The sequence below is a fragment of the Peromyscus maniculatus genome, chromosome 22 (genome assembly GCF_049852395.1).
Source record: "Peromyscus maniculatus bairdii isolate BWxNUB_F1_BW_parent chromosome 22, HU_Pman_BW_mat_3.1, whole genome shotgun sequence".
Lineage (NCBI taxonomy): Eukaryota > Metazoa > Chordata > Mammalia > Rodentia > Cricetidae > Peromyscus > Peromyscus maniculatus.
Genome location: NC_134873.1, coordinates 47,035,983 through 47,050,470, shown reverse-complemented (window position 1 = coordinate 47,050,470; position 14,488 = coordinate 47,035,983). Strand labels below are relative to the sequence as shown.

Sequence of the window (14,488 nt, the reverse complement as noted above, 5' to 3'; positions counted from 1 at the left end):
GTGGTTTTGATGGAGTGTGTATTTGCTGCCGAGAAGCAGCCTGTAAAGCGTCCCTTCTCAGCTTCGCTTGATGAAGACAAAAACCAACACCCCGGAAGTCTGGTGCACTCCAAGTGCTATATGCCTGGTTTATTCTTCAGGAAATTATATTTGTTTTTCTTTTACAAGAGCACAACAGGAACCAAAGTAAAAGAGTAATAGATACAGCACTCAGGATAAATCATATCTTTAAAATAAAAAAAAAAATTTACACCTTGTCCTATATCCTGTTAGTATTTTCATATGGCCATGATTGAAAAAACAAAAAGCAAGCATTTACAATTTTTTTTGATAAAGTTTTTTTTTTTCTTATGCCAGGAATGGATAAATTGTCAACAAAATTTTATACTAATCAGGCTGATGTAAATCTATTTCAGTAACATCATATCATTAACAAATTTATTTTGGAAATAGATAAAAATATTGCCCCTTGATAATAAATCTTTTTTTCCTTTGATGCAAACAGCTAGAACACCTTTTTTCTTTTTGATATTCTAAGACAAAAAAAAATGGTTAATCTTCAGATTAATAAATTAGGTCATTATAATAATAAATTAATTTTTTTTTAAGTTCAGCAACCTCTGTCCAAGTATTTACAACAATACTTGAAAGTTCCTTTACAAAACAGAACACATTTTCTTTTCACATTAAGCATACTGGGTATCCGTGTCTTTCACAACAAGCATTTTGAAAAGGCAAATCAATGCATAAGTGGGTCATTAGTATAAAAGTGCTAAGAGCTGTTTGAAAAGTTAACACTATAGAATACAGTCAGTTATATCTGAGGCAAACTATAACAAACTTCCAGCTTATTGTGGACAATATTCCAGTAGTTGTTTCAAACAGTTGTTTGAAAAAAAAAATACATATATATATATCCAGGAGCTGATTAGTGATGCAGATACAAAACTGCCATCGGTGTCTCTGGCCAGTGAGCAAATTGAAAACAGTGAAAGCAAATCCAAACAAGGAAGAAGATTTTAATAAAAGAATATCCTTTCCATAGCAGGTGGGATGCTGGTTGCTCAAAGTGCACACACACCCACGCACGCACGCGCACATATCCCCACACACGCATGCACACACACACCCACACTCACATCTCTTCTTTCCAATTAAACTGCAGATAAATGAGATTGTGTTATTCAAAAAACCCTAAGTGATCAGAAGCATTGCTATGGAATGCCTGTTTATCTGCCTTTGTTCTGGTTAAAAATCTCATAAAAATACATTCAACAGGAAAACATAAATTGTATGTGTATAAATATATATGTATATATATTATATACACATGCACACAAATACTCTTGTTTTTGAAGCATAAGATAGTTACATAAATATTCCTATAATTGCTAAAGTTTAAAGAGGCATCATTATCATTTTTTTTGAGCTTCAACAAAGGTGCTTGAATAATATACAATTAAAATGAAGTAGTTTCTATTTTGTAGAATCAGTATATAATAAAGAAAAAAAATCCCAAACAGTCTTTAAAAAAAAAAAAAAAATTCTTCTTTAAGCTAGAGCCTCAACAAAACTATGAACAACCAAACGACAGAACAGAAGAAAACAACGAACAAGGAAGTATAGCCCCTGGAGATGCCTGGTGTCCTCACCCTCGCCCTCCTTCCTGCCACATGGGAAGTCAAGTTCCAGTGCTCAAGTTAAGAGGTGACCTCGTCCTTACCCATCTGCTGTCTCTACTAGGAACTGGCTGATTGGCACGGAAGAAAACAGAAGCAGCATAAAAGAGTTTAACTGTCTATATCCTTAATAACCCGCTTTCGAGAAAGGTGGCTATCCATTTCCCTGGCTTCCTCACTGCCTACTGCAGTTGTGACTCTAAGAAGAGAAACTTGGGCTATAGACCGGGGGATGGCTATCGAGAGTTCGGATGCGCTTGTCTGGTACGGCAGCTGGGTTGCGAGGCCTTTTGTGTTCCTGCTCATTCAGGCCCGAGCACAGTCTTCAGAGCAACGGGGGAAAAAAAATTCCTCTGGGCCATGAATTGCTTTTTTATTTTCCTGGCTTTCTCCCCAAGCCAAGCTGACCGATTTTTTTTTTCTTCCCAACACTACCCTCCCAACCCATTTCCCCGACCAAACTCTCTGTCCCACCCCCAAATGTCTCTACAGCTATCTTACAAGCAAATATACTTTAGCAAGTTTTAAAACTTTGGTTCTATGAAAACATGTGGTCAGTTATCTTGAGGCCAAGTGGGAATGCTTGTTCTGCACAGTGCTGGAGACAGCCCATCTCAGTTACGACAGTCCTTAGTGCCGAACACCAAGTCACAAGCCGATACAATCCACTAAGCAAGTGCACACATTCTAGTTTACTTTAAAGAGCAGATTTTTGTCGTTTTCTGTCTTTCAAAAAACCTCAGCCATGCTGCCGCCCGCGTTCACACCGTTTGGTAGAAATTGTCTGCCTGTAGATGGTTCTGTTTTTGCATGCTGTAGAAGCCGCTGAATCGCGCATCGGGCTCGGCAATTCTTAGCATGGTCTGGGAACCGTCCGCTTGGACTCGAGTGCCTTTCTTGCAGTCCACAGATACCAGCTGATTATTCAAGGAAGATGGCTGTTCAGTGAGAGAGGAGAAAAAGAAAGAACACAAAGACTTAGTTTACTTTTTTTTTTTGAGATGGGTTTCTTTCTCTGTGTTACTTTGGAGCCTGTCCTGGAACTCGATTTGTAGACCAGGCTGGCCTCGAACTCACAGAGATCCGCCTGTTTCTGTCTCCCGAGTGCTAGGATCAAAGGTGTGCGCCACCATCGCCTGCTCTTAGCTTATTGCTATATGCCAGATGGACAGAAACTCAGGACCTCGCTCAGGGGAGACCACAGTTACACCGCATGATGATGGCCAGAGTGTTCATGGGGCACCACATCTTACTGAAACTGTACCTACACTTCCATTGGTGAAGTGACCTAGTAACTGTTTTCAAATCCCTGGCTGCCGGCTTGCATTTAAGAGGGATGGAGATGGGTAGAAAGTTACCAGGCAGGCAGATTTCAAGGCAAAATAGTGATTTCTAGCGACTGAAGATGCATAAAGATGGCCTCACAGGCTGGGGCCGCTCCTGTCTGTTCCCTGTCATTCTACCTTTTTTTTTTTAATTAAGAAATTTTTTTATTCGTTTTATATACCAATCACAGATTCCACCTCTTCCCTCCTCCCACCCCTCCAGCCTCTTCCTTCCCAACCCACCCCCCATCCCCTCCTACAAGAAGGTGAGGCCTCCCATGGGGGGGCGGTCAGCAGAGTCTGCCTGGTACATTCAGTAGAGGCAGGTCCAAGCCCCTCCCCTTTTTAACAGTTTTTCCCTAGCCTTGGATAGTATTGACTCTGCCTCGCCTTGTTCAGTACCAGGTTATGACCCAGCCATGTGTCTGGCATAAAGGGCGTGCCAATGCATTATTCTCATTCATATTCTCTCTCTCTCTCTCTCTCTCTCTCTCTCTCTCTCTCTCTCTCTCTCTCTCTCTCTCTCACACACACACACATACACACACACACACACACACCTCCGGACAGTTATTTTATATGCCAGGGGAACCCTAACAGACGAGGGAGGGGAAGTTGGATGAAATACTCAGGTTGTCTAATGCAGAAGGAAGGGTTAGAGTTTTAAGTCGCTGCTTATTTCCTTAATACACATTTTTCTTCCTTCTAAACCAAGCATGATTAGGAGGGCCTTAGATTAGAACCAAAGTGTAGTTTTTGCCCCTTGGTGAGAAGTCTGCCTCTGGACCTGGTGTCCTCTCAGTGTCTTTGTCCTGTCTTGCCTGCCCCTCTCTGCACGCCTGTGTTAAGTCTGCCTGACTTCTTTGCACCCTCAGTAGCTAGCGTCTTGCCCTCTTCCTGTAATCTCCCTTCTTTCTTGATTTCTTTTCTCTCCCCATTCAAAGACCAAAAAATAAAAATAAAGTAAGATAAAATAAAAGACCGAGAAATACCATATGCTCAAGTTTTGGCTTCAAATATGAATGAGGATTTAGGACTCACTCCAGCAGGTTATCAGCTCATTTAAACACGTTAAAAAGTACATCCGAGGAGTTGGGTCCACGAGACGTCAGGACTCATTACCCAGTGGATGATCGGTAATTTACCCAGTGTTCAATCCAGCCCTGGGCAAGGATTACATGCTTGCTTGCTACAGCTTGATAAATACTTGACATTAAGATTAGCAAAATAAAAATGGCATCGCCTAATAGAAAATGTATTAAGAAAGTTGAGGGAAACAGGAGTGTAGACACTCTTGGCTTCGTGACTCAAGAGACACTCAGATGGTACCTTAGTTGGTGTCCGGTACCAGCACAGCAGCGGTACCCACTGTTTCTTCTGGTTGATGAGCAGGAATGCTATTATGATGGAGAGACATATTATTATGGGAACCACAACCGAGACAACAGAGTCCAGGGATGAGTCTTCGCTTGGATGCAGCCTGTTATCTCTGTAATCTACCTGGAGGTGACCCATATCTAGGAGAGAAGAGACAAACACTTAGTACTTCCACCGGAATTTTAGAGGATTATTTTAATTACACTTTGACTACAGATCAGCAGCACTGGTTTTTATTACTTCCCAGTACTTTGGGCTACAGACATGATTAAAATCTAATGGTGAGCCAAAGAGCTCTTAGAGGGTAAATAGGATTAAGCCAAAACTTGCAGCAAAATTTTTTTTAAAAATTAAAAAAAAAAATAGTAAGAGGGTAAGAATGTTACTGATTGGACAAGAAGATATTTCCTGTAGCTAATTGGGAAAATATAAAACACTGAGTAGATTTTTAACAGCGATTAAAATTAGACTAAAAGTTAAAAACATTTGTTGCTAATATTAAAATATTTTGCTTACAATGAATAAGATTTCAGACGGGCTGAGGTTTTAGTAGGGAAACAGTGTTGTTCTCTACTTAGTGACGAAGGAAGAGACCAGAACCAAGTATATCCTACAGGCAGATGCTAGCTTTCATTAGATCAAACACGAGACCGTTGATTTGATTTGCTAATTTGCTGTGTTCTAAGCAAAGAGGCTTAGTTTTAATAAATTTGTTGAAAAAAAAAAAAAACAAAAAACAAAAACCACCTTATTTCTTGCCCCGATGAATCATACGGTAGCGCGCTGACAAGCCAAAAGACCTGAGTTCGATCCCCGAAATCCACACAAATGTGTAAGAGAGAACTGACCTCAAAAGTTCTCCTCCGACCTCCACATGGAAACGCCAGACACAAACACAAAAAGTACACAAAAAATACTCTAAAAACAAAGGTATGGGAGGTGTAACTCGGTAGTAAGTGCTTGTCTATCACGCTCCAGGTCCTTGGTTTGACCTCCAGCACCACAACAAAACAAAACAAAACCACAAGCCAGTTGTAGAGATAGGGAAAGGGCACTGGTTTCTGAACTTTTAATGTTATTTTATTCCAGGTCAACCATTCTAGTCAGGTTGTCTGTGTGTATCAAGGGCCAGTGAGTGAAAGATACACAGGACATAAAGTCCAGAGGAACTGCTTTTAGGCGGTTCTGCAAACTCGGCATTTACAAAGCACAGCTCTGTGGTGTGAAGGCTCTGGCTACCGAGCTGCTGGGTGTACTTGGGAGAGGGGGGAAGGAACAGGAGAGGATTCTGCTTGCGCCAGCCACTACAGTGGGTAATACTCTACAGGGAGACAAGAAAGGGAAGAATAGCAGGAAGGAAAATGCCTTCGAGAAAAGTATCATTTTATTGATGGATTAGGTTTTAAATACAAAATGAATAAATGCAGGACTGTCTTCCTACATTCCAATGATACCAGGAGTGGATTCAGGCCTATGCATCCTATGTGAAGATTAAAAAAAAAATAAGAAAAATCCTGGTGAAGAACTGAGGGTCTTTACAAACGTTAGCCTTCCCATTCTTTTAGGATGCTAAAAATCACACCAGGAAAGTTAACTTTGACATTTCCCATGAACTCCGAGAAAACCCCAGAAATAAAAAATCATCAATACCACTCACACCTTTCGGATCAAAACGAAATGAATTACCAAGGAGAAGCCTGCCTTTTCCTGCTCTGGGACTTTTAACAGATGCTATGTAATGCACAGGTCCCCAGCAGACGATACCTGACTCATCAGCAGACTATACTTGCTCTCATGACTGGAGGCCCTCGCCTCCAACAAGAGCACATATGCTGACTGAGTGCCTGAACATACAATGCTAAATGTACACCCAGTCAGAGCAAGCTCACAAGGAGCCAGAACCCTGGGTACAGGGGTTTGGCTCTCTGGTCATATGCCTTGCTCCAAAGATAATGTTTATAATGTCTAAAGTAACACATCATTAATCTCTCGAGCAACGCACGTCGCTTCTTCCAAAAGAAATAGAAAAGTTGCACAATGATCTTGAAAGCATGCTTGGAGTCAACAGGAGGCAGTATCAAACCAGGGCTTAGCATAAATTTAAGCTTGTCTTCTTCTAAAGAGGAGAGGCAACGGGAAATCAGCTGTGGTTTGCCTCTGAGCTAATGAGAAACAAACTCACCTGTTCATTATACACAACCGAAAAGTAGAAGGAAGGAATGAAATAAGTCTGTAGAAATGAACTCTATAACCAACTTTAAACCTTCATGGGGTGAAAACCTGGAAGAGGGATGCTGCATGCAAAGTGCAGGCCCCCAAGGGGCGGTGAGGAACATTATTCCTCTGCTGCGTTCATTCACGCACATTTCACGCCAGGCTCTTCTGACTAGGAACATATTCGTTTCCCTCATCGCTAAGCATTGGAGCACGCCGGACCAGGAAGGAGGCATTTACCCAATGATCTGTAGACAAGTCTGACTAGTGTTGAGATGTTTAATACACTTCAGTCAACGTCTTCCAAAAGATAGTCAGTGAATTTTCATGAGACATTTGAAAATAAAGTGGTTTTTGTTGTTTTTTTTTTTTTTTTTTTTTTTTTTGGTTTTTCGAGACAGGGTTTCTCTGTGTAGCTTTGTGCCTTTCCTGGAACTCACTTGGTAGCCCAGGCTGGCCTCGAACTCACAGAGATCCGCCTGCCTCTGCCTCCCGAGTGCTGGGATTAAAGGCGTGCGCCACCACCGCCCGGCGTTGTTGTTGTTTTTAAATTAGAAATAAACATAGCAGAGCACAAAGAAAACAGGACAGATCTCAAGTGACTTCAGTGTTTACCTCTGGGGAGATGGATGATGTCATTTTCACTTGGGGTGGGCCACATGGGAGCCTCCAGGTCAATCTCGCCACGATGATTTTTCTTCTCGATGGGTACATTGGTCGGCTCTGGCACATACATTTCTAAAAGAAGGAAGCATTTTACGTGAGATAATGGGCAAGCTACCTATGGTTGGTGTTAATACCCTTAATCCAAATAGAGCCTTCAAGTCAACGCCGTATGTCCCAGGAGGTGGCCAACTCACTTTCCCCATTTACACAGGCGATGCCGGCCAGTAGCTAGGTTTGTGGTGGTGGAAGCGTTTCTCAGACTCTACTCCACCAGCTTTTTCTCGTGTCAGATGTTGGCTTTATAGCTGTGTGTGTCACAGGGACACGGGCCCCTGTCTCTCCATGATTTGGTTCTTTGTGTATACCACCCCATTTCTTCAAAGGTCGAATCACCACCCTCCGTTGGTCAATCAAGGCCCTAAACAATCTTAGTCGCCATTTATCTTTCCCATCTGCTTCTAGAATTCATCACTCTAAGGGCACTGGCCACTCAACCTTTAAAGTCTTGCTGAAACCCTTTCCATGTGGTGCACCCCAGGGCCACAATGCTCTACGGTGAAACCTTGCTTAGAAGCTTTGCCCTCAAGGCCTGTGCCAAGAGTTGTACAGCCGTTGCCTCTAATGCCCCCTCTGTTCCCCGAAACACTGAAATTGCTCTTGTGTTGGTTACAATAGACTTTTGCTTTTGCCCCAACTCTACTGGGTCAGCTGAGGAGGATCTGGGAAAGCAAACAGGAATGCTAGGGAAGGTCCTGAAGCCAGGCGCAGCAAGTTTCGGGTAGGAAGGTCCAAACGGCAGCATCAAGCGTCGCCGTTCGCCAAGCATGATGAGAGCTGAGAAGGACTTGTGCATTTATCGTTGTTATTATTATTTTTTTTAAAGGTTGATGGACATTTTCAGAAACGCTCAGATAGGCTTCTCTGTGTGAGATCTGACAAAAGACCAATGAAGTTCCGTTAAGCATTGGCTAGCAGCGCCATTTTTAAAGTTTTAGTCTAGCTAGCTGCACTTCCAACCTGACGTGGGTCCTGAACAGAAAGATCCATTGACAGAACACTGGAAGGAAACAGGAGCATGAGGGTGAGGATGGCAAGGTTCCTGTGTCACGCAGGGCCTCACCTGGATGAGAGAGGGAGCCCATGTGTGGTCCCGACTGCCTGGGGAGTCTCTGGTGTGCATGGGATCGGACTGGGAACACTGCCCAGAGGCTGTCCCGGTGAAGGCTAAGACTCTGCACTTCTGGGATTAGGGCAGGGGATCAAGGAGCCGTTTTTTGGCAGGAGGCACAGGGATAGAAAACTAGAAGACCAGGGGGAGGGATCCGGGCAGCTGTGGGGGACTCAGGTTGGAAACTGAGAGGTCGAATAAAGCAGTTGATGTGAGGGAGAAGGACGAGAGGATACACACTGGGGGTGTGCTCAGTAGTTATGTTACACGTGGGAGGAGGAGGGTTCAGCGGAGGGGCTGGGAAAAGACTGATAAACATGGTGGTGGGGTACGGGCTAGAACTGCGGAACTGAACACCAGGTGACCCAGATCTACCTTCTTGAACTGCAAACCTTCCATTTTTGTTCTGATAAGACGTTCATGTAGCACTTCCTTCCATGTTCGATCTTAGGCCCCTCTCCCTACGCTGGCCCAACACAGCACCAACACTGCGTTGACTCTGACAGAGTCGGTTGCCTTGGATGGGTTGGCTATCCCCCCCGTGGCCGCACCCCACTTTAAAGCATCGAGCATGCACATTAGAAGAGGTACAGCCTGCACCAGCATGGTCACAGCTTTGCAAAGTACCCCTGAGGTCTTTTGTGTAGGAGCGTTTCAACGGGGCTGAGCCCGCCGTCTGGGGCCGTATTTGGCTCGAAACAGAGGACGACGGCTTAAATACCTGGACACATCGGGCAGCAACTCCCGTCCACCTTGATGGGCTCGGCGCAGGGCAGAGGGGGGCAGCTGACGGTGGAGCAGAGCGTCTGGCCTTGCAGGCAGTAGCAGTGTGTGCAACTATCAATGTCCCACCGTTCCTCGTCCGCATAGGTCTTCCCGCTGAAGTGACACACCACCTTCTTTGGAATGGTGTCTTCTAGTGAGAAAGAAGAGAACACACCGGTGGGCTGGGCTGAGTGACCGCGCCAGCATCTTCTAGCGGGGGGGAACTAAAGGGAAGAGCTTGGCACACGGGCAGGATGGATGATTGCCGATGTTCAGAATCTGGTGAGCCACGTGTTTCTCCAGTCCCAACACGGCTGCCTGCCATGCTCACGGACCTTCCTTGTGGCCAGCAACTGACCAAGGACCACAAAGGCTAACGGAGGATACCAACCGTAAGACCCTCCCAGGCACGCTGCTCCCTGGGCAGGTGTCTTTCGGCTGTGACCCACAGTGTGGTGCCGCGAGGGACGAGGGGTCCGTCTGGGCACAAGTACAGAGCGGGACTTTACCCATCCCCATTGCCATCGTTAGTGTACACCATGCCGGGGAGAACGGCGGCACGGTATGACCCACCGCGGCGGCCTAGAGAATTGTTCCCTTCACCTTTCTGGGGAACCGCATGATTTCTCACCCACCAAGGACATTTCCACCTCCAACACAAATTTACTTCACGTAACCCGTTCTCTCGACACCAGCAAACTATGGTCCTCGAGAACCAAGTATGTTTAAAAATTACTTTGTTTTCGAAATTTACATCATCTCCTGCTATCCCCATTTCCTCCTTGTGACAGCCTCCCCCCTGCAAGCTCCCTTCTCTTCTTAACTTATTCATGGGATCCCACTTAACTGCCTGTTTGTTTTCCCTCTGGAGCTTAGGACAAGGCTGGCCCCCGGGGAAGCCAGATCAACAGTTCAGCAGCAAGGCAGAGATGCGCTCATCCATGGAGAAGCCCTGTCACCAGGCCAGTGACTGGCTGGATGATGCCTTCAAATGTGGGACCATTTTGGGCTTGGATTCTAAAGATTGCACCATGCACCACTGGGCGCCGGGAATGGCAAAGGTCCTTGGGAAAGCTGGGGTGCTCAGGGTTCGGTGATCCTCCTGGGAGGCCCCGAGAGGCTCTCGGGGGCTAAGATCTTCACTAGCCAGACACAAAGGACAGAACCCAGAACATCTAAGCAGTGGAATAAAACCTGTACCACGCACTAAAAGACATAACCTCTGTCTCTCAACATTTCTCTACTGTTTCATTAATACTGCCTAAAGCTCAACAAGGGACATTTTTTGTAGTAGTGAGAAATCCATTTTACTAAAATGGTATTTGGCTATCAGTCCATGTTCCACGCTAAGTATTTTGGCGAATCATCTATTAACAACGCATCTATCTGCAGCCTCTCAAACCAAGTTGTGATACAAGTGTCTGCTAACACGGATCCTTCAAGGAGGCGACTTCAATGAAGATATCTAAAATGAGCACGGGGGAAATGGGCGGGGCAAAGCTACATGGGGTGCTCCATTCAGGAAGTACTCTGACGCGTCCTCACTGCATGGAAGGATAGTGTTGGCCATGGAATCTAGAGTCTGTTATGCGGTGACCTTGGAAGGAAGGAAGCGACCCTTTACCAAACAATACTACTGCCTACGTGTGACGCAGACTGTAAACTAGTTGCGCCGAGGGAGCAGCATTATGGAGCAGGACCGCAGCCACCGTCGTACTGAGTGAGGAAAAGTGGGAAAGAGAAGGCTCAACGCCCCCTTGCCCCAGCCTGGCCGTCACCTCCCTGCATCTCATGTTGGTGGCGCCTCTGCTAGTGCTGTGATGGAGGAAGGGAAATGAGGTCCCACGACAGAAGGGGTTCATGTGCAAAGGGGTTCAACTGAAGGCCAACCGCTGAGCTCTGGGCTCTTAGGGTCTCAGCACAGAAACTCACCACGTCTTAAGATATTTAATAAATCAGTGCTACTAATGCTTACAAGCCAATATTGGCTTCCAAATGAGGGTGAGATGTTAAAGACAGTAATTATGTGGTCAGCATCGTGAGGGTGTCCACACATTTAACCGACGCTCATCACAGTGCTAATGTTGGCAGGACCTTGACCCAGAAGCCTGCCCAGGGTGGTGGAGGCAGCCTTGGGGCACCCACCCCCCTCATGAAAGCCCAATGCAGTTACCACCACTGGTATGAAATAAATACAGGTGGACAGTGTGGAGGGCAGAATAAAAAAACTCTGCTAGGAGAGTGAGACTTCTTCCAGGACTGCACGCTTGGGCTTTCCCTTAAGTGATGAAGAGGATGTGAGAGAGAGAAGGCACCCCAGAAAAGGGTAGTGCACCCAAAGGCGTGGTCTATTAGGATAGAGAGAAGTACCAGGATATCTGGTGTGTGTGTGTGTGTGTGAGAGAGAGAGAGAGAGAGAGAGAGCGTGCGCGCGCACGGCTGTCATTGGAGATGAGTTCTGAAGTGGACAACAAAAAGTTTCGAATCAGCTGAGACCTTTAGATCCTTCCTAAAGAGTGGGGAGGGTCCTTCTTAGTTTACTTCAGAAGGAACTGAAATGCATCTACATGGACGTCCTAAGAGGGTAAGACAGACCGGGGATGTGTCCAAGAGGATGTGATACCGGCCTGGGTCTGGCAGAGATAGTGAAGGAAAGGTGAGGCCTGAGGGGTTTCTGTGAAATTACTGTCGGGGTACAGATGAGGAGGCAGAGTATGAGAAATCATCCCCCTGCTTTAAGTAGTACATAGTTAGCGGACTTGCAAGAGGTCAGGTCAGGCCTTTCCAAATAGTCCCTGCTATTCCTGTGGATCTTCCAGACTCATAGCATGGACCTGCAAACTCTTGGCTTCTCTGGGTGACCATGTCCATGAAACTGTCGCTAAGCTAGAAAGGGCTTAAATGTCACTAAGGGTAAAAAGTGGGACTTGAGCAAGTCACTGACAGCTCCAGTAAGAAAGATTGTCTAGAGTGATGGGCAAAACCAATGTGAAACACCCTTCACCTGTCCTTAAAATGCTTACCGTCGACCCTTTGATCCAGTAACTCTACTGTTTATAGTCTAGGCCATGGAGAAAGAAAAGGCCTAAACCAGTGGTTCTTAACCTGTGGGGGTCACCTATCAGATATCCTGCATATCAGATATTTCCGTTACAAGCCTAACTAGAAAAAATACAGTTATGAAGTAGCAAGGAAAAGAATTTTATGGTTGGGACTCACCACACCATGAGGAACTGTATTAAAGGGTTGCAGCATTAGGAAGGCTGAGAGCCACTGGCCTAAAGGAAGTTGCTCATGAAGACATTCATTACAATGTTAATTAAAGCAGAAAAAAAATCGGGGGTGGGGGGATTGTGTCTAACATAAGAAATGTTAAAAAGACTCATGATAAAATCATGCTAATACTACATGGGACTGCTGTGAAATTGCATTACGTGTCGTAAATGCAACCGGATTAGCATAGTTAGAATTACAGCTGTCTAGAAAGACGGAAAGTTAATGGTGATTGCTACACTTAGGGGGAAGGTATTTTTTTCCCCTTTTCTTCTGAACAGGGAAATTCATTACTATTGGCTAACATGTCAAACATATACGGAATAGAAATCTCAACACTCTGTCCCCCTCTTATACAGTATCCACGTCAGCCACACATACATAAGAGAATATAGACGGGAGATGCTCAGGCCGAAATGTGGTGTTTTCTGAATGGTAGTTACCCACTGAGAACAATGTCAACGGACTAAGAAAAGCATGGGCAGTGCCAGGGTGTTGAATGACAGACACATGACACAGTGCCTAGGACAATACTCATTCAGTGGCTGGATGGCACCACAATCGAGTCTAGAAGACTAGTTATGAAATGATACAAGAGAAGGAACAAGTACCTGAATACCTTGAAGGCTATGGGCTCAGTCAAGGACTTTGGGCCACACAGTAAGTAGGTGAAGTTAAAAAGTCTCACGTAGGGCTTTGCCAGGGCAGCTGCCATCTGGCCCAGAAAATCGTAAGATAAGATTTTGGTTAATGAGTTTTCACAGAAACGCTTTTGCTTTTTACTACGTGTCTCTCGAAAGGTTAGTGACGTCGGCAGAGGCCTGACGGTTATAGAGCACGTGGTGGTAGCTGGATGGACCCCGGGTTTCAGAAACCTTCGGAATGGGAAGATGGGGCAACGTCCATGCGCTTTGAAGGTCTTTATAAGGGATTAATAAAGACATTGTCACTTGCTTGTAGGAACTGCTTAGCCTAGTTGAGACTACATAGAAAAGCCACTTTCAGTACCTTGCCTGAGGAGGAATGCAGAGCTACAGACTCAGTTTTTGTGTGGCATATGCTGTCTGAGTCTTAACCACTGTATTGACCCCAAGCGCTCTGCTTTCACTGGCAATAGACATCATGCGCTTCCATTACTCGATACCTCGTATTATTTGTAACTTCCACTTACTTGGATGACTCCTAATGTGCCAGGCACCCAGATAAATATTTCACGTGCGTCAATTCCATTTGATCTCCACAGCTCAGTGGACAGGGTCATTGTTTCAATTCCACAAAAAAAAAAAACAAAAAAAAAAAAAACAAAACAAAAACAAAAAAACAAAAACAAAAACAAAAAAAAAAAAAAAAAAACGAGGCACGCAGAATTAAAGTCACTTGTCTAAGGTGTGAGCGCGGGAAGGGTGGGGCAGGAACTAGAGGGGATTTGGCTCTCCAGCCCCTGCATGCCTGCTGTCTACCAACCATGGTGGCATGACTTGGGGGTTTTGGGGGGGATCATTTTCTGGCCAGAGCCACATCAACGAAAGCCATTATTATCCAATGACTCTGGGAAATGGAGATCTCTTTCAACCGAGTAGCACAGCCTGGCTGAGGAGTGGAGACGGCAGGGTGGTGAGGACTCCCGGGCTGTTCTGGAAGTTTCCCTCCAACATCTCTCCCTCCCTCTCACAGTTATCGTCTCCCTCTCCTCTCTCAGAGGAAAATGATGAGAGAAGGAAGACATTAGGCACGACACTGATATATAGTAACATTGACTTTTAAAACAAAAATATTGGGAATTACACATCCCAACACACAGCATCCTCTTTGAAGCAACCCTTATAGCTAACATCGTATTCTGAGGACGCCGCCACAGCTTCAGACAGCTTTGGGCTTTTCCATGGGCGATGGTACCTACTAGGGCCAATTTTGGACATATTCAGGTCAGTCAGTCACTCTCGCGTGGTCAGACCTTGCTTTGGTAAGTTGTGGCATTTTGCTTCCTCATCCCGGCCCCCTGTCTCGCCCATCATTTCCAA

General features: G+C 45.2%; 1 protein-coding gene across 2 annotated transcripts in view; it reads right to left on the bottom strand.

The window, feature by feature from the left end:
• Positions 1-98: 98 nt before the first annotated feature.
• The window catches only part of Crim1 (cysteine rich transmembrane BMP regulator 1), a 182,912-nt gene continuing 168,522 nt past the window's right edge, over positions 99-14,488 (bottom strand). Inside the window, exons 14-17 of one of the 2 annotated variants that reach the window (XM_006984838.4) lie at positions 9,151-9,345; positions 7,211-7,333; positions 4,334-4,521; positions 99-2,617 (exon numbers count right to left, since the gene is read on the bottom strand). In XM_006984838.4, the coding sequence (XP_006984900.1) occupies positions 2,441-2,617; positions 4,334-4,521; positions 7,211-7,333; positions 9,151-9,345 (683 nt within the window). In that variant the 3' untranslated portion in view covers positions 99-2,440. The remainder of the gene's footprint in view (positions 2,618-4,333; positions 4,522-7,210; positions 7,334-9,150; positions 9,346-14,488) is intronic. The other variant, XM_006984839.4, reaches the window with a different exon arrangement.